The sequence below is a fragment of the Ursus arctos genome, unplaced genomic scaffold, assembly GCF_023065955.2.
Source record: "Ursus arctos isolate Adak ecotype North America unplaced genomic scaffold, UrsArc2.0 scaffold_37, whole genome shotgun sequence".
Classification (NCBI taxonomy): domain Eukaryota; kingdom Metazoa; phylum Chordata; class Mammalia; order Carnivora; family Ursidae; genus Ursus; species Ursus arctos.
This window is the reverse complement of record NW_026623053.1, coordinates 6,958,889-6,982,472: the sequence shown is the minus strand read 5'-3', so window position 1 is coordinate 6,982,472 and position 23,584 is coordinate 6,958,889. Positions and strand designations below refer to the sequence as shown.

General features: G+C 43.9%; 1 protein-coding gene across 3 annotated transcripts in view; it reads left to right on the top strand.

Moving 5' to 3' along the window:
• Nucleotides 1–23,584, top strand: part of STXBP6 (syntaxin binding protein 6) — a 239,345-nt gene that overhangs the window by 179,429 nt on the left and 36,332 nt on the right. For all 3 annotated transcript variants that reach the window (XM_026486466.4, XM_026486467.4, XM_044379615.3), the window contains 2 exons: nucleotides 9,806–9,936; nucleotides 10,866–11,031. In XM_026486466.4, the coding sequence (XP_026342251.1) occupies nucleotides 9,806–9,936; nucleotides 10,866–11,031 (297 nt within the window). The remainder of the gene's footprint in view (nucleotides 1–9,805; nucleotides 9,937–10,865; nucleotides 11,032–23,584) is intronic.

Sequence of the window (23,584 nt, the reverse complement as noted above, 5' to 3'; positions counted from 1 at the left end):
CTTTGCCCGGTAGCAGTTGGCCAACATTGTTCAAATGTAAACGAGGTCCTGCTACACCGCTACTTTATGCTTCCCCAGCCTTGGACACCGGGACCTTCGTGAGCCCACACTGGCTTGCCTCCATGAACTCACTCACTCTTTCCTTTCCTCGGTATTTTGCTGCCCTGGTCTTCTTTCCGTTCCTTGAACCTGTCAAGCTCTTTTCCACCTCTGAGCTTTTGTGCCCAACAAAACAAGGAAAATGAGGAAGCATTTTCAGGTTCATGGGGCAGTTGCTGGAGCACTGGAAGGACACGTGGAAGTGATGAGTGAAGCACACATAACTTTCCTCTCACAGCCGCATGTTTCAAAAGAACGGATAGGGCTTGAGGACTGGCCTTGTTCATAGAAGATTCTCATGGGAAAAGAAAACGTTAAGCATCTTCACAGGCAGAGTGGAAGAAGTCTGAAAAGATGAAGATGGAGAGCTTCATCCCAGAGGAGGGGTAACTGGAGTGTTTCCAGAAGAGACAGGCAAGGAGAGGACCGTGAACCCAACTGGAGAATTTTATAAGTTAATATGCTTTTCAAATCGGAAGGTAGTTTTTTTATAAAAGCCAGTGTCAGAATTGCAGTGAATAAATTCACTTCTGTTATGGACTGAATGTTCATGGCTCCCCAAAATTCATATGTTAAAATCCTAAACCCCATGGTATTAGGAGGTGGGGCCTTTGAGAGGTGATTAGATCATAAGTGTGGAGCCCTCCTGAATAAGACGAGTGCCCTTTTATTTAAAAAAAAAAAAAAAGAAAAGAAGACCGCAGAAAGCTCCTCGTCCCTTCTGCCGTGTGGACACAGTGAGAACACAGCTATGAAGCCAAAAGTGGGGTCTCACCAGACACTGACTCTGCCGGCACCTTGATCTTAGACTCCCCAACCTCCAGAACTGTGAGAAGTACATCCTGGTATTTACTAGCCCTCCCGTATGTGGAGGTTTGTTACAGTAGCCCAAACAGGTGAAGACGACGTCCGAGTTTGCACATTCTGTGTAGAGAATACACTGGGTGGTGTGATTCTGTTGCCAACAGCAACCTTAGAATGAACTGACTGGGGCCAGTGCTGAGATACGCCTGTCAGGGGTGGCGATTTCAGATGGGTACCAATTCTTAAACCCTGTCAGCAGCACCATCATCGTTATTATCGGTTTACATTTTGTTAAGGTGTAGCTTATCCATTGTAAGTTATAGACATCTTAAGCGTACGATTCAGTGGGGGTTTTATATGCATAAAAGCCCATGTCTTCATCACCCATATCAACATATAGAACTTTTCCAGCATCCCAGGAGGCTCCTGTCTACTTCCACCGAAGGCAATGTCTATTTTGACTACAATTGCCTAGATCAGTTTGTGAATTTTTTTAACAGCTTTATTTTATTGTGGTATAATTAATGTGCAGGAAACGACGTATCTGAGTGGTACAGCTGGTGAGTTTTTACATATATATATATATATATACCCATGAAATCACCACAAACAAAAAAAATGAACCTATCATCGCCAAAAATTCCCTCATACCCATTTGTAATCTCTCTCTGGCCCCCCAACATTCCCATACTCCGTGTCTGCATGCAACCATGAATCTGCTTTCCGTCCTAGACACAAGTTGGCATCTCCTAAAACTGTAAACACATGGAAGCGTACAGCGTATGTACTCTTTTCTGATCTGCCTTTCACTCAGCATAGTTGCGCTGAGATAGACCTTTAGGTTGTTTCCAGTTTCTGCCCATCACAAGTGAAGCTGCTGTGAATATCTGTGCCCGAGCAAATCCGTGCTGGGGTCAGTCTCTTTCATTTGAGCCATTCTAAGAGGTGTGTCATGGTGCCTCGTGATGGTGTCAGCGTCCCATTTCCCCGAGGACTAATAATGTTGAGCATCTCTCCCTGTGCTTTTTTTCCACCTACATCCTTATGAACTATTTGTTCAAATCTTCTACACATTTTTTACAGCAGGATCTCGTTTACATTTTTTTAAAAGTGGTTTTTATTGGGTTTAAGGAGTTTTAAAAGTATAAACTTGTAAAAATGGAAGTCCTTTATCAGAGATTTGCAAATATTTTCTCCCAGTTTGTGCGTTGTCTTTTTCGTTTTCCTGAAGGGCACAAGTTTTAAATTTTGGTCCTACCTAATTTTTTCTTCCATGAACTGTGCTTTTAGTGCCACATCTAAAAAGTGTCGCCTAGCCCAAGGTAAAAAAGATTTTGTTCTGTGTTTCCTTGTAAAAGTTTTGTAGTTTTAGGCTTTCACATTTAGGTCTCTGATCCATTTTGACATAATTTTTGTATATGGTACAAACTATGAGCTGAAGTTCCATTTTTTCGCATGTGGGTGTCCAGTTGTTCCAGTATCATCTGTTGAAAAAACTATCCTGTCTCCAATGCCTTGCCTTTACACTTTTTTTGAATACCAATTTCCCATATACATGCAGGTCTTTTTCTGGACTCTGTTCCACTGACCTGTGTGCCTGTCTTGACACCAGTACCACAATGTCTTGATTAGTTTAGTCAAATAACAAGTCTTGCAAATGGGTAACGTAAGTTTTTCCACGACTTTGTTCTCTTTTTCCCCTCAGAGTTATTTCTGCTCTTTAAGATCAGTTTTCTAGTTTGTCTGGTGGAAACTCTTCCCAAAGCCTGTTTCCTCTCTTCACTGTGAATGGTTATTTCTCTGGCCTCAGGTACTTTCCTCACATACGTGTGGTGAGAAATACGCAGCTAGCTACTCAAGGCTGAATCTCTGCAGATCTCCAGTGTTCTCCAGTGTGGTTTTTCTCTTCTTCATTACTCTGACGTGAGACTATTGACCCCTAGGTCTCCCCAGGCGCTCAGCTCTGTCTCTTCAACTCACAGAATCTGCCAGTCTCTGCCGAGGCGCCTCGTCCTCGCAGCACAGCCTGGAAGAAACTTTTTTTTTTTTTTAAAGATTTTATTTATTTATTCAACAGAGACAGCCAGCGAGAGAGGGAACACAAGCAGGGGGAGTGGGAGAGGAAGAAGCAGGCTCATAGTGGAAGAGCCTGACGTGGGGCTCGATCCCAGAACGCTGGGATCACGCCCTGAGCCGAAGGCAGACACTTAACCGCTGTGCCACCCAGGCGCCCCTGGAAGAAACTCTTAAAGCAGCAAATAAACACGGGGGATCATAGGGTTCACCTCATTCATTTGCCATCTCTCAAGGATCGCTGTCCTTCATTTTTGCACATATTTTGTCCATTGTGAGTTACTTCAGGCGGAAAGGTGGACACAGCACCACTCATTTCAATTGTGTAGACACAGGGGTAGAATTCCTGGGTCATAGAATATTGCCTGTTTACCGTTAGGAGATATTACCTGGAGTTTGCCGAAGTAAATTCAGTTAATTTTAATTATAGATCCTTTTCACTCATGTAAACGACATTCATTTTACCCAGAACATGGCGCTAGATTTTATTCCTCCCTTTAACACAGTAAAGAGTGCGGGTGGCAGGTTCTTAGTGCCATCATTCACTTTTTTTAGATGTTCGGTCAGTGAGTTTTACACCCTCCTCTCGCCTGTATTACTGAAAGTATTAAGTAAGTGGTGGTGGAGGCGAAGAAGAAAGTAAGCGGAGAGAACACGTAAGTCTGCCTTTGCCTGACTGATAGTCGTAATTATATTTGACAGCCTGTGTTTGCTAAGTAATAACAGCTTTGATTTTTCCAGAAGCCTAGTGATATTATATGTTTAGTACCTAGTCCATTAGAAAATTCTCTTGCTGCTCTGCCTCCTTCAAGGCAGAAAAAATTCTCCTTTTTGGGGAGTAGTCTTCTCACATCGAAGGCAATCCCCATCCACCTCACGTCCTCCCATGGTTCTTTTAGACTGACTCCTGTCTGACAAGACTGTATGCTCAGCAGTGGGTGCACGGTGTCGGGGAGCACCGCACCAGGCCCGTCCCCCACACGATGCTGAGCGAGTGCCCCTCTTCACAGCTGCTGAGGGACAAGGAAGTAAGAGGCTGCTGCAGTGACTCAGCCTCTTCCCACCGTGAGGGGTATTTGAGCTCTAGAAGACTCTTTCACCACCGTGCCAGATAAAATGCATATTGAATTTCTACCAAGGATGCCATTTCCCTGCAGAGAGTCGCTCCTTGGCCTGGATATAATGGAAAATAGCAAGGAAAGCATAACATTAAAGGAATCTCTTTTTCAGGTTTTTATTCCCAGCCCTTGAACTTCTTGTGATCTAATCTGTTCTTGAGTCAGATATTGCTTCTTTGATGCCTTTGTCTTTGGATCCTCTGTTTGTAAATCTCTCCTAAGAATAGACCCAAAATGATGTTTACATCTGTTTCCAGAATTGAGGAAATAAGAACAGAGTAAGAGTGTACAGCTGTAGTTAACCCCTCTGTTACTGCACCACATGGGACGGGGTCTGGGATTGGACTGAATCTCCTCAGTAGCCACCCTGGTTCTCTTCGCTCTGAGCATCTGTGTCCTTGGCTTGGGCCTGTTGGTTCGTTTCACAGTCACACCACATCAGTCAGACGTGGTATACCCTCTCCTTATAAGGTGTGAAGCTGCAAGAGCTGATACCAGCCGGGTTTCTGAATCCATTGTATGTTTACCCTTTACCCAAAACGCATGCAAATTGATTTTCTCCTCAAGTCTATGGAGAAAAGTCTCAGGAAGCTAGAAAATCATGCACAAAGGGAAATCTTGGATTGCTGAATCTCAAGGCCGAAACTGTGTTTTCAGGGAGGCTGAAGCAGACAGAATTGCTTACAAGAGCTGCTGCTAGAATAAGGATTGCAGGAAAAGAGATTTCCTAAGAAGTTCTAACCCAAAATTTATCTCCTTCTGGTGTCCTGATATGTCTGTAAGTTCTTGGGTTCTGCCATGTTCTCCATGTTTCCTCTGATACCAACAGAAAGTGAAAAAGCAGGGGCGCCTGGGTGGCTCAGTCGTTAAGCGTCTGCCTTCGGCTCAGGGTGTGATCCCAGCATTCTGGGATCGAGCCCCGCATCAGGCTCCTCCGCTATGAGCCTGCTTCTTCCTCTCCCACTCCCCCTGCTTGTGTTCTCTCTCTCGCTGGCTGTCTCTCTGTCAAATAAATAAATAAAATCTTTTAAAAAAAAAAAGAAAAGAAAGTGAAAAAGCAGCCTTAGGCCTGGATAACTCCAAAACTTGGCTTACTAAGTGAGACCCAGTGCACACGATACGGTGCTCTTCGAGAAGCCATTTCCAGGTAAGTTTCATGATTATATCTAAGGGAACATCTGTGTTGCAATTGGCTTGAACACCTGTCTACACTTGCTAATCACCACTTTACCTTCGAGTGGACCTCACATGCCAAACCTTCCGCTGACAACTCCCTAATTTGAAATTAATAGCATTTATGTCTTAATTGTACTTTTTACATTATTTTCTGTTTAATGTAGACTGAGCCATGTATCTATTTATGGCTTTAATCTGCTTTGTTCCTCATTAGCTTAAGTGAACAACCAAGTTTAAAGGGAAATACTAAGGGAATAACAGTTCAGGATATCGTCAAAATCACAACAGTAGTATCATTAGAACAAACAATTCAGCCCTTGTTTAATGAGCCTCCCAGGCTCCATAAAATGTGGCATTTGACATTGCAGCAAAAAGCTACAGTAAAAAGGGCAGTGGCCCCTAAGCTCATTGTGCAAGTTGCAGTTTTCTCTTTTATGAACAGTATTACTTTGGCAAGTCAATGCTTTCCATGCCTCAGTTTCCTTGTCTGTAAAGACAGTGATGATAGCAGTAACACTACCTCTGTCACAGACCTGTGGTTAAGTACGAGAGAAAAAACCGGAAACTGTATTTTTAAAAGATTTTTTAAAACTTTAATTGCTGGAGGCCCCTGAGAGGCTGGGTTGGTTAAGCATCGGCCTCTTTTTTTTTTTTTTTTTTTTTTAAGATTTTATTTATTTATTCGACAGAGATAGAGACAGCCAGCGAGAGAGGGAACACAAGCAGGGGGAGTGGGAGAGGAAGAAGCAGGCTCCCAGCGGAAAAGCCTGATGTGGGGCTCGATCCCACAACGCCGGGATCACGCCCTGAGCCGAAGGCAGACGCTTAACCGCTGTGCCACCCAGGCGCCCCAAGCATCGGCCTCTTGATTCCGGCTCAGGTCGTGATCTTGGGGTCATTAGATTGAGCCTCATGTCGGGCTCTGCGCTCAGCAGAGAGTCTGCTTGGGAGTCTCTCTCTTCCTCTGCTGCTCTCTCCTTGCACGCGTGCTCACTCTCTATCTCTCTCCAAAAGAAATAAGTAAAACCCTTTAGAAAAAAAAAAACCTTTAATTGCTGGGGAAAATGTCATTTGTTATTGTTACTTTCTTGGCTCCTACCTCACAAACTGGTAGGAAAGAGCTTACAAGATCTGTGTGGGGATTTATCTTCCTCTTACATGTTTTAGGACTTGATGGACATGATAGCAATCTGGTTTTATTCTTCATGAATATTTCAGAGAAGCAAATTTTGAGTATTTTATCCAGGTTTGAGATCCTGTTTTGCAATGAACAGAGTTCAGTGAAAGAAATAACACAGTGAGGGAAATCTCTGCGGATAAACGATCACACTTTTTTCCTATGGAGTTTGACATGTAAGCTGAAATCTGAATGGTGAACAAGAGACAACCATAAAGAGCCAAGGAAGGAGTATTTCAGTGAAGGGAACAGCATTTGCAAAGGGTGGAAGGGAATTGCTGTTTCCCAGGAGCAAAAGACAGCGGGAGCCTGGTGGACAATAGGGAGAATGGAATGAGATAAGAACGGGGAAATCCTCGAGGGCCAGATCATCTAGGGCTTTGCGGGTCATGGTAAGGGTTTTATTCTAAGCATTTTGAGATGCCATTGAGGAGCTTTTAAAAGATGGTTCAGTCTTCCATATTTAGGTTTGAATGGCCAGACTGCTCAGAGAAACCAGTGTGGGAGAAATCAAGAAGTCTGGGCTTCTTCAAGCACGGAACTCAGAAAGTCTGGCAATGGTGCGTTTGTGCAGTTGTTTTGATTTCAGAGGGGGCAAGTCTTTATTTAACTCTATATAATGTGTATATAATAATATAATTTTAAGGCACCTGCTTCAAAATAGAAACTGGGATGTTGGAGATAATAACAATAAACAAAAATTAAACCAAACCGGGCTCAGTGCCCAGGAAAACTACCAAGATTCTAAGAACTGGGCAAAGAATAAGCGAGTAGAGAGAACGAGGCAGGCATGGCTGGAGCTGTGAGTGCCCCACGAGAAATGACCACTCTGCAGCATGATCTCCGTTAGCAGTTCTGTGGGGCATTTGTCATGTGGGTGGGGTTCCTGCCCTTCTCATTTCAGTGACAGACTTCCAGTGGAACTTGCTTTTCTAAAATGTCAATCCTAAACATGCAAGTAATTACAGCAGTCCTGCATTGTGTCTGAGCTTTTATAATGCTGTGAACCACTTGGAAATAAATGGACCAGAAGTAAAAATAGGAGTTCATAACCACTTTAAAGCTAGAAGGGAAGCCTTCATGTTTCCCAGGATGCCTAAATGTCGTGTAATTTACATAAACAAAGGAGGAAATCTCTTTGTGTGTTTAGGGGCGTGCGTCTAATACAGGAACCCATGTTTTCCTGTTATTGAAAAGTATTCTTTAATCTTTTCAGCACATTTTAGGACCTGCCTGTATTCCAGGTATGTTGTTTCCTCTACCATGAAAACAGAAGAGCAGGGCATGACTGTCAGAGAAACCTATTCGATCTCATAGGAGACACATGAAATAAATGAATTAAGTTAAATGGCTAAACAGAGCCCTGGGCGGACTGATACTATCGCCTGAGTTTAGTTCGGCAATATTCCTAAGAGGACTTAACAGGCTTCCACATGGAGCGGTAAGCCAGACAGGCTGTGTGTGAATAGAAGACTATAAAATTTCCACTGATCGCGGGTGTTGAGGGGATGATGACTTTTTAACCATGAAAGTAAACGTAATTGGTATGAAATGTTCAGAAGCTTTTAGCCAAATATTACTGACATAAGGAGTCATAAACCTAAGCATTATTTGAAATTATTTTTTTAGTGTTTGCTAAATTCTGGTTTGGAGCAAAGGGAAAAGATTGTACTGAGGTCATAAAAAGAGGTCTTTTAGTCTTGGAAGCATCGGGCCCTTACCAGACGTAAAGGCAGGGTGCCCACATTTCATTCCCCTCTTGGTCCCCGAGTTCCTGCTTTAATGATCCCAGATCCTGAAACTGCCCTAAACTCTCCTGTGCATGAAGGAGAGTCTTCTTACCAGCAACCGTGACTGGAATAGGTGCTTTCTGTCCTTCGTCCCTCAAGGATTCTTTTTGCCATCTGTTGAACATCTGCATCGTTATCTGGAAATGTAGGATCTGCAGGATTACTGGAAACGAAGAAAGAATGTGCCACTGATCCACAGCTAACTAGGATTGCATTCATCACAAGTATACTTTCCACTTTTCCCAGTTCCCTTCATAGATCCTTTCCGTTAAATTCACAACTCCTCCAGCCAGGCCTCAGGAGGAGCTTTTAGGAAAGCCCTTTCAAAACACTTAATGCCACCCCACCCTGGAGGCTCTAAGTCACAAAGTAAGCAGACGTAGAATTACCCAGAGTTCCTCTCTCCTGGTGGCTGGTGCTTGGCCTCTGTCTGAGAGGGGCTGCTGTCCATCCTCAGCATGGAAGGGGCAAAGGAAGAACTGACCAAGACTGGGAGGAGGAGCTGTCCTGCTCCTGCAGGTGTGGTGATCTCAGGAATTGCGGCGGGGGGGGGGGGGGGGGGGCGTGAATGCCAAATACAGTCAGAAACAGATGCAAACTAGATTCAAAAAGGACAATATTTTAAAGCCAAATAATTTTTTTAAGTGAGGCATTACTCTCTATCTTACCAGTGAAGCCTAGTATATTTACACTGGAAGATCACATTAGAAATAGGCATCGTGGGGCGCCTGGGTGGCTCAGTCGTTAAGCATCTGCCTTCAGCTCAGGGCGTGATCCCGGCGTTCTGGGATCGAGCCCCGCAACAGGCTCCTTCGCTGGGAGCCTGCTTCTTCCTCTCCCACTCCCCCTGCTTGTGTTCCCTCTCTCGCTGGCTGTCTCTCTCTCTCTCTCAAATAAATAAATAAAATCTTTAAAAAAAAAAAAAAAGAAATATGCATCGTAATTTCCTAGGGGAGCCAGTAACCTCCACTTCCTTTAAAATTCAGCTTTTCGGGGCACCTGGGTGGTTCAGTCAGTTAAGCATCTGCCTTTGTCTCAGGTCATGATCTCAGGGTCCTGGAATTGAGTTCCGTGTTTGGTTTCCCGCTGGGTGGGGAGTCTGCTACTCCCTCTCCCTCTGCCCCTCCCTCTGCTTGTGCATGCTCTTTCTCTCTCTCTCTCTCTCTAATAAATAAATACAATCTTTTAAAAAATAAAAAATAAAATGCAGCTTTTCCCAATGACCTCTACCCAGCTCCTGCCAGCCCCGTGGGCTGCCTTCCCTGCAGTCGGTCATCGTGCACGCGCAGCCTCCGCTGAAAGTGCTTGGTGTCCCTCGGTGGAGTTGTGCTTGCTTTGAGTGGAGGCAGGCACAAGTGAAGCAGCGTTTGCAGTTATAATTATATTGTGACTACTTGAGAGTGGAGACTAGAGCTATTTCTTTTGGGTTCACCCCTCATCAGAGACACACATACTCATATTCTGTGTGTGTGTGTGTGTGTGTGTGTGTGTGTGGATACACACGTAGGTGGAATGAGAAAACGATCCCGCCCGCACGCCCACTGATCGGAGTGGTCTTTCCTTGGCAGTGACAAACAAGAAACCCACACAGGCGTCCATCACGAAGGTCAAGCAGTTCGAAGGCTCCACGTCGTTCGTGCGGAGATCACAGTGGATGCTCGAGCAGCTTCGCCAGGTGAACGGCATCGATCCCAATCGGGTGAGCGCATGCCCAGTGTTGAGCGAAGGTGTCCTCTGCCCACGGTGACTCTCTCGCTGCCCTTGGCAGTGGTGGTGGTTGTCTGAGTCACCTCTAACAAAGCTATTTCTCTATTTCAGTGAGGTGGCTAAGACTTTCTGCTGCCTGTGTCCTTACGGGGAACTACAAGTCTTCTCATCCTGTTTGATGCAGAAACGTTAAGGGGAGGCATAGTGAGGACGGGCTGGCTGCTGTAGGTTCATCCGCCAAGTGCAAAGGGCAGAGTTCAAATACCGTGTCTGTGGTGATTAATATGAAAAACCATGTGCATCAAAGCTTCATTTATGGCCTGATACCACCAGTGATGAGGTTTATTCACCAAAACAAACAAATAGATGGCACCTTACAAATTATGTAGTAGGGTTCTGCTGGATTTAACATGAGACACATTTTAAGGTAGAATTATTTATTTAAATACTTTCCCCTTTGCTCACACACACTCGCTATACAAAACCTCAATAATGAGGAAAAATAAAATGTGAACTATAACTATATGCTAAAATAAGAAGGGAGAATCTTTTCCTTACCAAAGGTCAGGGGCAAGATTCACTACCAGTGCTAAGAACCTGAAGGAATCCTTTCCCAGCTCATCAGGGAGGCGGTCTGTAGTCTGAATTCTGCCGGATCGATGTGTGGTAGGCTCTAGGGGCTTTCGTGGTACTAGCCTCCTGGGGACATCTATAAATACTCGAAGATTTGGGGGCTTGCTTGAGAGACAGAGAAAGGCGGACTTGCTTTCCACGCATCCAGGTACTCACAAAGACAAGCCTTGTGATGAAGACCAAAGCCCTGAAAGGTGTTCCGGCCTTCACGAGTCATTTGTCGGGAGTCAGCTGCATGCAGCAGTTTTTATAGACTGAGGTCAGTCGTTCTTTCACCATCTTTTCCAGGATTCTGCAGAGTTTGACCTGTTGTTTGAAAACGCATTCGACCAGTGGGTAGCCAGCACGGCCTCAGAAAAGTGCACCTTCTTCCAGATCCTGCACCACACGTGCCAGAGGTATCTCCCGGACAGGAAGCCGGAGTTTATCAACTGCCAGTCCAAGATCATGGGAGGTGAGTGGGCATCGGGGTGGCTCTGCTCATCCTCTCTCCTTAGACCCACTTTTACATGAGAAGTTAGGTGTTCTACAGCATAATTAAAGACAAAAAAAAGAATCCGGATGCTCAGAGTTCGACAGCATATGAGAGCCATTCTAGAGAGTTCGTGACATACTAAACCCAGACATGGTGGTGTGTTTTCACTCTTAACCAAACGCTGGTCTTTTTAGAAGAATTAGCCACTTAGCTAAGACTATTTATACTATGAGAACAAACCCGTCCCTTTATTAGGAAAACCTTTCAGTTTGGCTTCATTACTACTATTTCAGTAATTTCACTGCAGAACATTGTTTTCTAAGCCGCTTTGTCCTATTATTTCTCAACATATTTTACAAATATTAAATGCAGATTCTTACAGATATAGTCCCTTTCTTTCAAATAGCAGCTAGTCTTACGTTTATTCCTCAGACGGCAGAGAGAGCAGAGTGAGGCTGAGTGCTCTAAGCCAGCCTTAAGGGGTGAGTACCAGTGTTGGCAACTTAATGAGAAACATTTAGAGGGTGCTTAACACATTTCTTTTAGGTGGCATTTCTTTTTAGGGAATTGAAACTGAGCTAAAAATATTTTTTAAAAGCCTTGCCAAAAATAAATAAATAAATAAAAAGCCTTGCCAGTCACTCTGTGAGTTGAGGAAGAGTGTTTCTATCATTGCTCTTTTCACTGACCTATTCTCCTGGTTTTGCCAAAAGCAAAAATTTTGCGCACCAACTTGGTTTGAATCAAATGTCAAATGAAGGTCACGTTACAGACATTACGCCTTCTCCTTGAGCTGTACGTATCTTTCATATGAACGTGGCGCGGAACCCATTATGCCCCCCAACCCCTGACCAGCATCATTTTGCCATTAGTCTGCTGGACGGCATTAGAGAAGATGCTGGCCAAGGCTTTGTTGTTACCCACCGACATGTTGGTGTCCCTCTTGAACAGTAAGCGGCTTGCATCCTAAGAACCTAGAAAGGTCTTCCTTAGGCGTCAATGCAGTATTTTATTACAGCTTCTCCATTTAGTCCTCAAACGGTGTCGATTAGTGGTGCAGGTTGTCTTCCAGGTGGCCCCATCCTGCATACAAAATTAAAAACTGTTAGATGTACGTGTTGAAAGGAAAGGGATTGTCTAACACTGACCTCCTGCTGTTTAGAAAATAGAATGAGCTACTGCTCGCTATCCCGTCTGTGCCCCTGGCAGTCGTCACACGAATCCCACATGCAAAGCCCAGCTGTAACAGACCTGGCAGGTCAGGGCACGCCGGGCTCAGGACCACAGATGACTGAGTGTTTCAGTGACTTCAACATGGGCCAGGAAATCGCAGCTCTCTCTCAGTCTTCATTAGGTTAGGATTGTCTCTGCTATCCTACAATCAGTTTTGTTTCTTGATCTCAAGGTCCTCCTAGGAAACGTTTTTCCATCGGTGTCGGTATGGTCTGTAGCATACACGGAGAGCATGTAAGCAGACTCTCCTCTGAAAATAAGGTGACATTGTGGGTTTGAAATTTCTGTTGCCCTTGGAGAGGAACTCCCCCTCACGCGTTCCACTTCTGCGTGTTCCGTCCTGAGAGCAGAGTGGCCAGAAGTAGAAGCAGAAGCAGTGCCATGGGAATTGGCCTGTTTCCTCAGAAGGGGAATGTGAGGCAGAAGCAGGAGGGCCCCAGCCTCACTCCCTGCACCGTCCTTGAAGGAGAAGCAAGTCTTGTCCTTTCGGCCAAGGTTGCGGAGAGCTGTGGTAACTCTTCCCTCCTTCCTCTCACTGGGCGGCCCCTCTTCTCTCTTGCCTCTGAAGCTCAGTTCCTTTCATGGATTCATTCAGTCAGTCCTGGTTCAGCCGCCGATTATGCAGCAAATAAGTACTAAATACCTACTACGCGCTAGTCACCGTCCTACACCCTGGCTATGGAGAATCATTCTGTATTTGGTTCCTTAACAGACTCCAGTTTCACCACCCATATTCCAGACTGGCGGGTCCCTAACAGCCTTCCTCTGTGCTCTTTGTTACCTTCTTGAATTGTCCTCAGACCTTCCCACACAGTCCCACCCAGCTGCTCCTTGCAGTCATTGCCCCAGCCCTTCAGAGGTTTTCCAGTGCCCTGCATAAATTACGCAGAGTTGAGAGGGGAATCCATATATCCACTGTTAAATTGTTAGTATGTGTATAGACAAAGCTAAAGACTGATTTCCTGTAGTAAGAAAGAGAATAAGTTAATGAGACCAAGTGCCAGAATTGGCTTTCCTTTTGTGACCGCACGCCTGTCTCTCGCCTTCCTTAGACCTCGCTTCTCGCTGGTGTGACATGTGGAGGTTGGCCTAGAGATCTGAAATCCACTTCAGTTTTAATATTGTGAGAATCTCTAATGCCTAAGTTGTGTAGATGAATCCCTTCTTAATTTAAGAGGCAACTAAAAGACTTAGCGCAACTAAATATTGACTGGCCTCCGATTCCTAAGAAAGGCAAAGAAGTTTGAACTAAGCACATTGTAATTTGTTGGCAGCACACACGTCCTTAATGAGCTCAGCCTGTGTTATTTAAACAGTTGCTTATCCTTGATAACAGTTGTACCAACACACCCTAGTTCATTAGCGAGCTCGTCAGCCTTCCTTTCTGCCACTTACCACAATTTCAGTCTTAAAATTGTGTAGTGCTTGGGTCACAACACTCTGACCCCTTCAACCTTGGGGGCACCTAGCCCATCTTCAGCAGATGAGAGCTGTTTCACATTTCACAGTTGGTCTGTCCTTAGAGTATGGGCCCCACACCCTAGACATCGTTGTTCTCTGAAGCGTTCTTTGTAAAATGTCATAGGTTTTGCGATTTTAAAGAACTAATATCGGTGTTGGTACGCCTCCCCTACCCCAGATTCTTTTCTGTTGTCTCATTTAGCCTTTACCACAGCCTTTGAAAATATAATTTATTATCTCCATTTTACAGAGAAGGAAGTAGGATCAGAGAGATCATTAAATAGCTTGCCAGGGGTCGTATGCCCAGTAAGTGGCAGAGATGAGACTCAGACATAGGCCCCGTCCGCTCTAAAAGCATCTTCGTCAGGACCACTGATGCCACACTCTGGGGAGCACACTGACATTGTCCTTGCCATGAACGGTACCCCCTGAGGTTGTGCAGGAATTCGGGGGAACTATTTAGCCAGTCCCTAGGTTTTAAAAAAGGGAGCTAAGGGGAGGGGACCAGAGATTGTAGGGACTTTTAATTTGTTCCCTAGTCTTATCGTAGGTATGTTATTAAGATAGTAACTCTTAAGCATTTGGCGGGGGGGGGGGGGGGGGTCCTAAGAATGATGGAGTTATCAGGGACCTTTAAAATTATCTTGCTCTTCATAGTTTTTGTTTTGTTTTTGTTCATCTGAATTTCAACATATTGAGGAGATGAACTATTTTGGTGGCTGGGGAAGATGATGGAGTCCCGGCCTAGAGTCCTGGACCTCTCAGGTCCTCTGCATCAGGCCCAACCCTGTTGTCAGGAAAACTAAGGCCCAGTGATTTTAAATAATTTCACCAAGATCAGAGTCCTGGAAGCAAGTCTACCTGACTTCCACAAAACTACACTTTCTTTAATAGCAGTTCAGACAGGATCATGATTTCAATTCCTACAATCCCAGGCACTTCTCCCCTTGTATTCATTGACTCTATATACCCCCCATGACCATGTTTTTCTTTTTCCCTTGGGGGAAAGTCAGTTACACAGAAATGGGTTCTTTGGCGTGCTTGAATTCTCTCCTGCAAACATGATATTGTCTCTCCAGAGGACAGACTGGGAAGCTTTGATCTTCTGATGCTGGTTACAGAATCCAGGGGACACACGTACAGTCTATAGGGCTGAGGGAAGGCCCTCATAGCCAGAAAGAGGGCAGGAGGCTCTAAGCAAGTATGAAGAGGGGAGGCACTGGTTTCCTCTCCTGCCTCTGTCAGCATCTTGGCAGCCATCTTCTCTTCCCTTGGATGGTAGGAAAACCAGGAAGCTAGAACCAAGTCCTCCAGCCCTGGTCATTCCTGACTTCCACTCTCCCTCTCATTTAATTTATTAAAGGTCAGTCACCTTTCAGAAATATAAAGCCATCCATTTCGTTGCTGGGTCCCTACACTACCAAGCAATGTTGATTTAACCAGACTGAAAGCAGAAGCATGGAGCCAGTCTGTGTACTGAAAAGTAACATGGCATCCTGAATGACAGGGCCCTGCAAGCGAAGTCTCGGGTTCATTTCTGAGATGGCGGATGTTTGTTTATCGTAAGCAGAGGTGATGATAGACTGTTACATGTGTGATGACACATGTGCACTTCAAAGATGCCTCCAAGGAGTTAATCATATGTGTAGAACTTTAGACTCCAGAAGAGAGACTTGCTTTCAACTAATTCATTTCAGAGAAACATGGTCTGCCCCCAAATAGTAGTATCGGTTTAACTAACGGGCATGTCATGTTAAGTCACAGTCCCAAGGGGAATTTTTTCGTATTGCTTTCTTCGCTTTTCTTAGTAAAATGTGAGCAGATCCCACGTGGCTCTCCACGACTAGCTTATTTACACTGACCTTGTGTGGCGATTACTGTTGGCCCATTATTCTTAGGCCCAGTGCTGTGGACTCTGGGAATCTTCAGTGGTACTGGCGATGTCTGTGTTAGAACCACAATGTAGATTCTTTGCAAACCTGTTTTCTTCTTCAGTAAGTGTTGTAAATTATTTTGCAGGAAAACAAATGATTTCTTCTTCAAGGCGAGCTCCTGTGCAAACTGAAGCATGTTCTAGCATTTTCTTGAACTCGGCCCAATGACCCTTGGTTTACCCGCTGAATTCCCTCTTGCTCTTTCACCTGTTTTCTCTGGGTGCTCCTCACGCGGACCCACCTGTATTGTTTGCAGCCCGGCTGCATCTATGTCCTCAGCGTTGACTGCACAAGCGTCGACTCAGCACCAGCTACCTGTCCGGTGCTGAGCTAGCTGGAGAGATCCCACAACAAAGGACATACGTTTCCTGACTTGGCTCACTTTTCTGGGGAGACAACAGGTGTAAACAGACATAAAACAATCCAGTAACACCAAGGCGACTGCTGAGCTGGGTTGGAAAGGATGGTTAGCACTGGCCAGACAGGGGCAGGCGAAATGAGCTCTCTCTTATTGCCGTAGTTAACGCACACCGTTTCATTCCAGTGCTGGCTATATTCAGAACACAGAACGTGGCAGATTGTTTTTCCACAAAACAGGCTATTTTGGAGTGCCATATATTTTCATCACCACCAAAGGATATTTCTTAAGCGTTGCCGTTCTATGCACAACTCTCCAAATGATGGTATCAAGCCCAGCCTTCTGAGCTCTATTAGAATGCCCGGGACACAGATAGCTCGGACGTCTCTGTCATAGCCCTCGTTTGCCCCTGCTGATTGGTATGCTAAAGGAGAAACCTAATGGCTTTACTCTGGCTTCCCCTGGGATGGAATAGAATCTCGGGTTTGAAGTGTGACCTTGCATTGGACTTCTCTTCCAAACAATGCAGGGTCATCCCTGGGTGAAGTGTGCAGATATTTCACCTTGTGAGCGCTCCAGACATGGGCATGTGGAAGGTGAGGTGGCAGCTTCTAAAAAAAGGACATGTGTATGTCCTAACGGGGTTCGAATGGGGGGAAAAAGCGATCAATATGGTCATTCTTGATCCCAATACATTAATATACTACTTTAAGGGAACCAGTAATATTTGCCACAATTTTTATATTTCTTCTCTGTGTTGTCATGCTTTCTGTCAGTCAGTAATGGCTTTGTGGGATGCGAACCTCCCTCACACCCCGACGCACGCTCCAGCCAGGGACGCGTTACAATGAACGGTTTATGTCTCAAGAACAGGTGCATGTGTAATTTTGCCCCCCTGCTCAAACCTTAATATATTTGGGGATGCACGCACATACACACATATATTAGAGATTATAATTCGTGGACCACGTTAAATTGTATTAAAACCACCGTTTGGCCGCTGCTTGACGCCAACACCGAGATGCGGAACAGAGGAGACGGCTGACCCAGTGTTGTGAGAGAGCCATAAAGTGTTCCTTACAGTTCTTTAAATCAGGTGGAATCCGTGTCATGGGTCCTCTGGTGGCTCTTCTTGTCACTCTTGAAGAAATACAAAAGAACAAACTTCAGTTATCCTCTGCCATGGCACAGACAAGGAAAATGATTTATGAGAAGCGTTGGATCCCACAGCTAATTAGGGATAGCGCTAGCCCCTCAGTCAAAGCCTGGCCCTCGCTCCCCATCCCTTCAGTGAAGGCCAGGACTTCCAAGCTCACTGAATAAGCACATCTTCTTTTCCGTATATTGATTCAGCTAAGTAGAAGAGGAGATAGCACCAATCTTACAAGATATTTATAAGGATCAAATTTAAACTTCTATTTGAAAGTTCTCTATAAATGACTTAATTATATGTCAGTCCTGTACACACACAGATTTATCATTCCAGTCTCCCATTACTCTAGCCTCTTCATTTTCCTAGACAGCGTGATCGTTCATTAAAACTCGACTTACGGAAACTCGTTTGGAGAGAGTAAGAAACTAAGAATAGAAACCCAAAAACTATGTCAATAAAAATTACGGTACAAATATTTAGCTTACACAGTTGGGAAAGGCCAGCTAGGGTTTTTTCTCTGTGTTTGTTTTTGTTGGGGGGCCTACCACTGTAACTACCGCATCGAGCGACCTGATGTTGTCGGTGCTACATGAATACTGCCATAACCATGCGACACTGGCTAAGTACTGTCAGGAGCAGGACATTCTAGCACAAGCTCTGAGAGGCTTTTGGATCTGAATCTTTCATGTATGTATCGTTTCAATTTAGGACATTACCACTTGTTATGTTGGGTGGTTTGTGTGCTTTCTCGTATTTTCTGAGTGGGTCATTCAACCTCATCTTGTTCCCAGGAGCAGATGCTTTTATTTTAAGTGAGAACACTGAAGTAACCAATGACTACTACTGCCTTCGGCTCCATCCAATTCTGTGCACGATACAAATTTGACTAGTAGCTAAAGAAAAACTGGGTCACAGATGTGATTTTCTCTTTTTCATTGCTCTTTGGCTGTAAGCTACACTGATGCATGCAGTGAACCAGCTGGTGGGCTGTGGTCTGTCCTGAGCCAGGAGTGACTTCATGCATTAAATGCTTTTGAATCACGCGTCTCCATCAAAACCTTGAACCAAACCAAAGGTACACATGCGTACTTCCAAGGTATCACTTATTGGCTTGACAAGGATCATGAACGTATTTTGTCTATCCCGTGGTCAAATGACCTGCAATGGAGGAGAGCCATTCCTGCTTTCAGAATCAACCAGAGGGCATAACTGCACAACTTGACCCCATGATACAGTGATCGAGGGCAGGCTCCATTCCCTTATCCCCGTCGTTGGTGGCATCACTCAGCTCTGTAACTTCCTCTAACGTCCTTAACTTATATTCAACCTCTCTATGCTTTTCTGCATCATGGAGAGTAACATAGACCTTAAAGAAATGGTGTGAGGATTAAAGTGAATTTTAAAGTATTCAGTCAGGGGTGCCTAGGTGGCTCAGTTGGTTAAGCTCAGACTGTTGATTTTGGCTCAGGTCATGATCTCAGGGTCGTGGGATCTAGCCCCGCCTTGGGCTCCATGCTGAGTATGAAGCCTACTTAAGATTCTCTCTCTCCCTCTGTCCCTCCCCACTGCCGCTCTTGCATGTTCTTTCTCAAAAATACATAAATAAATAAAATATTCAATCAAATGGGATTTTTGCAAAGAACCAGTACGTGTCTGAATATTCTAGAGAAAAAACTTGGAAATTATAATTTCTGTGTTCATAATATTATTTCTTTTTTTTTTAAAGATTTTTTATTTATTTATTTGACAGAGATAGAGACAGCCAGCGAGAGAGGGAACACAAGCAGGGGGAGTGGGAGAGGAAGAAGCAGGCTCATAGCGGAGGAGCCTGATGTGGGGCTCGATCCCATAACGCCAGGATCACGCCCTGAGCTGAAGGCAGACGCTTAACCACTGTGCCACCCAGGCGCCCCCATAATATTATTTCTTTCATGATATTTATCGAAAGAACTTTCTGGGGGGCCTGGGTGGCTCAGTCGGTTAAGCAGCTGACTCTTACTTTTGGCTCAGGTGACGATCTCAGGGTCATGGGATCGAGCCCCCATTGGGCTGTGCACTCAGCAGGGAGGCTGCTTGACATTCTCTCCCTCTGCCCCCCCCCTTGAGCATGCACAGGCGTGCACACCCACTCTCTCTCTCTCTTCAATAAATAAATCTTTTCTTTTAAAAGCCCTTTCTCATGAAAGAAGCAAGAAAATTTTCTCGAGCTTTCCTAATCCATGTTGGCCATAAGAATTGCAAAAAAAAAAAAAATAGTAATTTCTTTGTTTCAAGTGAGAATGAGCTGAGCTCTGTGAGAGACAATTCGAATGACTGGAATGCTGAGTTGTTTGCTGTAGCTTACTGAATGCTGAACGTGCTGCGTTTTATGTTTGACATTTATAGAGAGTGTATGTTACTGCTGACTTACCAAAACAACGATGTTTAAAATAGCAAGTGAGGCAAGTAATTCAGATCTTCTTGTAGGAAAGAAACACCTGAAACATGTTTTCTGAACTTTATAAGAGAACAGAAATATTCTTCTTCCACCAATAGATCTTCAGCCTAAAATATTTCTTTGAGTCCAGTGCTCTTTCCCCTGCCAAAAATGGGGATACATGAATCAGAAGTAAAAGTGTTTAATAGTGGTAGACATGAAGTGGTATTTCTGAAACAGACCTAAAAAGTGTGCTGCATGATGCCCATATTTCAGATTTACAGACAAGTACAGGTTTTAAAAGAATTCGGGAGACATAAGTTTACCAGTCAATTTTCTATGTAAGAACATTTTTTTAAAATTTTCATATCCAGTGTCACCATAATTCCATTAAAAAAAGTTTAACACCGAAAGATCAAAAGGACATAATCTCCAGAAATAAAGGGCTGTTCCTTAAATTGGAAACATTTACCTTTATGAAAAATTTAGCACAATGTTCTTACTTATCTTAGTTCACATAGACCAATAAAAACTCCAGCAGCTGGCGTTTAGAAGTCGTTGCCCTGCCGTAACATAGAAACATCAAGAACTAACACTAACAGGGAATTTTGGCAAAGAGCATCCGAGGAGCAGTCACTGGCTCTAAGAATGATCTTTTCATGATTTGTCAAACTCACCCCTGCTTCTGGGGAAACCACTCAGAGCACTCACCTTGTGGACGGCACCTCAGAATGTCATCTTCAGGGTTGAAAACCAGAGTCCTATTCCTTTCCTGGAAGGGACGTAAGGAACTTGTGCATAGTACCTGCAAAAAACTATACAGGAATGTGACCTTTCTCAAAGCTTCAGTGAAGAGGTAAATGAAATGGCTTTCTTTCCTCCCCCCCCCCCATTTATATCCTAAGCTTCTAAAAAATTCTGCCTTGTTTCTGACCATTAAGGTAAAACTAAGTCACTAGATTTAGCAAAGGTAGTTATTAGAAATGTGGACACTGATGTAAATCTGAAGTTAGAGATTTAGGACCACACATTCCTCACCCTTCCACTTGGACTATGCCTCCCCAGGATTGGATTCATTAGCGGTTCTGCAGGAAGCAAGAGCCTTAGGGTTGCCTGATTTAGGAAACAAAACTAGAGGATGCTCGGTCAAGTTTGAATTTCAGATAAACAATGGGTAATTTCTTAGTAGAAGTATGTCCCAAATATTGCACGGGTGTCCTATATTTTATCTGGCACCCTTCATGGGTATATACCCTCCCGGTTTCTGGCCACCATAACAAATAATGGAAAACAGAATACGTTTATTGCTGTGAGACACATAAACTTTATGATGGCCAAACAATTATTAGGACTCCAAGACAACTTGAGACAGAGCTCTCTCTCAAAGGCATTATGTTAGGTTAGCCATCCAAAGATACAAACAGAGAAAAATCTGAGCAGGCTGCTAAAGAAGGGCTATTAGAAGAACTTAGAGGATCTGCGATTTACTGTGGCGATTCTCCATAGAATAATGTAACCGTGCAAATTATAATTAGCGCTAAGTATACAAATTCCACTAAAGTGCTCTTCTCGTGGAACATGAGATTCCTGGTTAATTTTGCCTAGGGAAGAAAGCTCAATCATCAGTTGAATGTCTTTGGCTTTTTTTTTTTTTTTTTGAGGAGTTAGTTTACTGTCAAGAATAAAAGGAGCCTGCCATAGACTCTTGGAGGCACCCAACAGAACAGAGGCTCCCATTTATGGAGGAAGAGGAAGAAGTTCTACTGTTTCAAGAGTCAGAAGTAGAATAAAGAAGTGTAACAGGGGCGCATGGGTGGTGCAGTCGTTTAAGCATCCGACGCTTGGTTTCAGCTTAGGTCATGATCTCAGGATCGTGAGATTGAGCCTGTGCTCAACTCAGAGTCTGCTTGGGATTGTCTCTCTCTATCCCCCTGCCGTCCCCCCGTCCCCCCTTGCTCAGTCACTCACTCATGCTCTCTCTCTCTCTTGTTCATGCTCTCTCAAATAAATACATAAATCTTAAAAAAAAAAGGAAGTATAACAGGAAGCTGCCACTTTAGAAATTTGGCCTCCTCTCTGACCGGTCTCATGGCTTTCTTAGTGATGGACATGACTGGTCTCTTAGAGATCCCCTGACAAACCCTGTGGCTTGCCTACAAGCTCTGGCTCAGCGTTATCCATCACACTGACTGTCCGTAGCCCACTCTCATCGTCAAGTAAACAAGCATGCAAAGTAACCCTGGCTTAGCTGTCGGTTGGTTGGTTTGGGTTTTCTTCTAGCTCTATAGGAATATGGCCTCCAAAGGTGATGCTGCTATAGGTTCTCTGAACCATTCAATGGGTGATGCCTGTGAATGCGGAAGACTATCTGTTTCAATATTTTCTAACTCTGAGAGCACATAAAGCATAAACATTTCAATTGTAATATATGGGTGACAGTAAAGCAAGAAAGTAAGTATATCATTACATTGGGGCGAAGATACATGTTTTAGGAAAAAGAAAAATGAGGGCAAGTCTTTATTGGCTTACGGATTTATTTCCTTTGACAAACTTTTTTGTGGTTAAATTGTGAGATAGCGTGTGTGTGTGTGCACGTGCACACATGCTCTTCAGACTTGGATACTATTAGTGGGAAAGCAAATATTTATTTTTCTTTTATTTAAATTAGTGGCCCATGCCAAAAAGGCAGTGGTAAGAAAGACTCAGACTACTTCTGAGTTTAGATGTCTGAGCAGAAACTGATTTTTTTATATGTTGAGAAATACTAACTGCAATTATCATTAATTACTCGTAGTATTCTGCCCCATAGAAAGGAATTTTCAAATGGAATCAATATCGTCCTCATTGAATCTGGCTGAGAACATGCAGGTCAGGATCATCTTTATGCCGCCGTGTAACAAGAAGAATTAAACTGGACAGAATATGATGGATGAAAGTCAGGGATCTTCTGTGAGTCACATACAAATACTGCACAAGATCTCATCTCCCTGTGATTATTTCTATATCATATATTATTCTCTCCATCAGGATTTCACTCTGTCCTATGGACCTTATTTTCACAGTTGGTTGATTTTATTGGTCATCTTCCCAGTTCCCATTATAAGAGGTTGAGACTTATGAAAAAAAGAAAGTGTTTTTCACAAGGTCGGTGTAGATCACACGTCTGTGATCAAAGCCAAGGGCTTGTCCTGCTAGTTGGTTTCTACAAATGTTAAGTGTTTTTAGACACTAGATAAAGGGGAGGAAAACCACTCTTACAATTATTTTACGGTGTCAACGTACTATCTTGTGTATTTTCTTTAAGCCTTTGACTTTTAAACTTGAATGAGAATATATCATAATTTTTTTAAAGGCCTTCATCATTTAAAAGCAAACGTTCATCTGAGAGTTCATGTGTATTTTAATTTTTCTAGCCACAGTAGGCTTACCCTCTTGGTCATTAGTATTTGTTTCCCACCGATGCTGTTAACAAATGACCACAAACTGAGTCGCTTAAAACAACACAAATTTATTATCTTCTAATTCTGGAGGTCAGAAGCCTAGAATGGGTCAGTAGGGCTGTGTTCCTTTTGGAAGCCCGAGGGAAAAAAATTTTCTTGCCTTCTCCCCCTTCTAGAAGCTGCTTCTATTCCGTGGTGGGTGACCCTTCTTACATCTTCAGAATCCCCAGCATAGCATCTTCAAGCCACTCTCTGGCTCTTACACTCTCACCTCAGCCTTATAAGAACCCTGGTTGTTTTATTGGGTCCCCCCAGATAATCCAAGATAATCATCTCATCTGAACACCCTTAACTTAATCATATCTGCAAAGTCCCTTTCACCATGTAAGGTGACACAGTCATGATTCCCAGGAATTCAGATGTAGGCATCTTCGAGAAGCGATTGTTCTACCTGCCACATCCTTCTCCTGAACAATTCTAAAAGCTCTAATGTACACTCCTGTGTAATAGTGTCCTAACTTTCATTTTTTTTTCCTT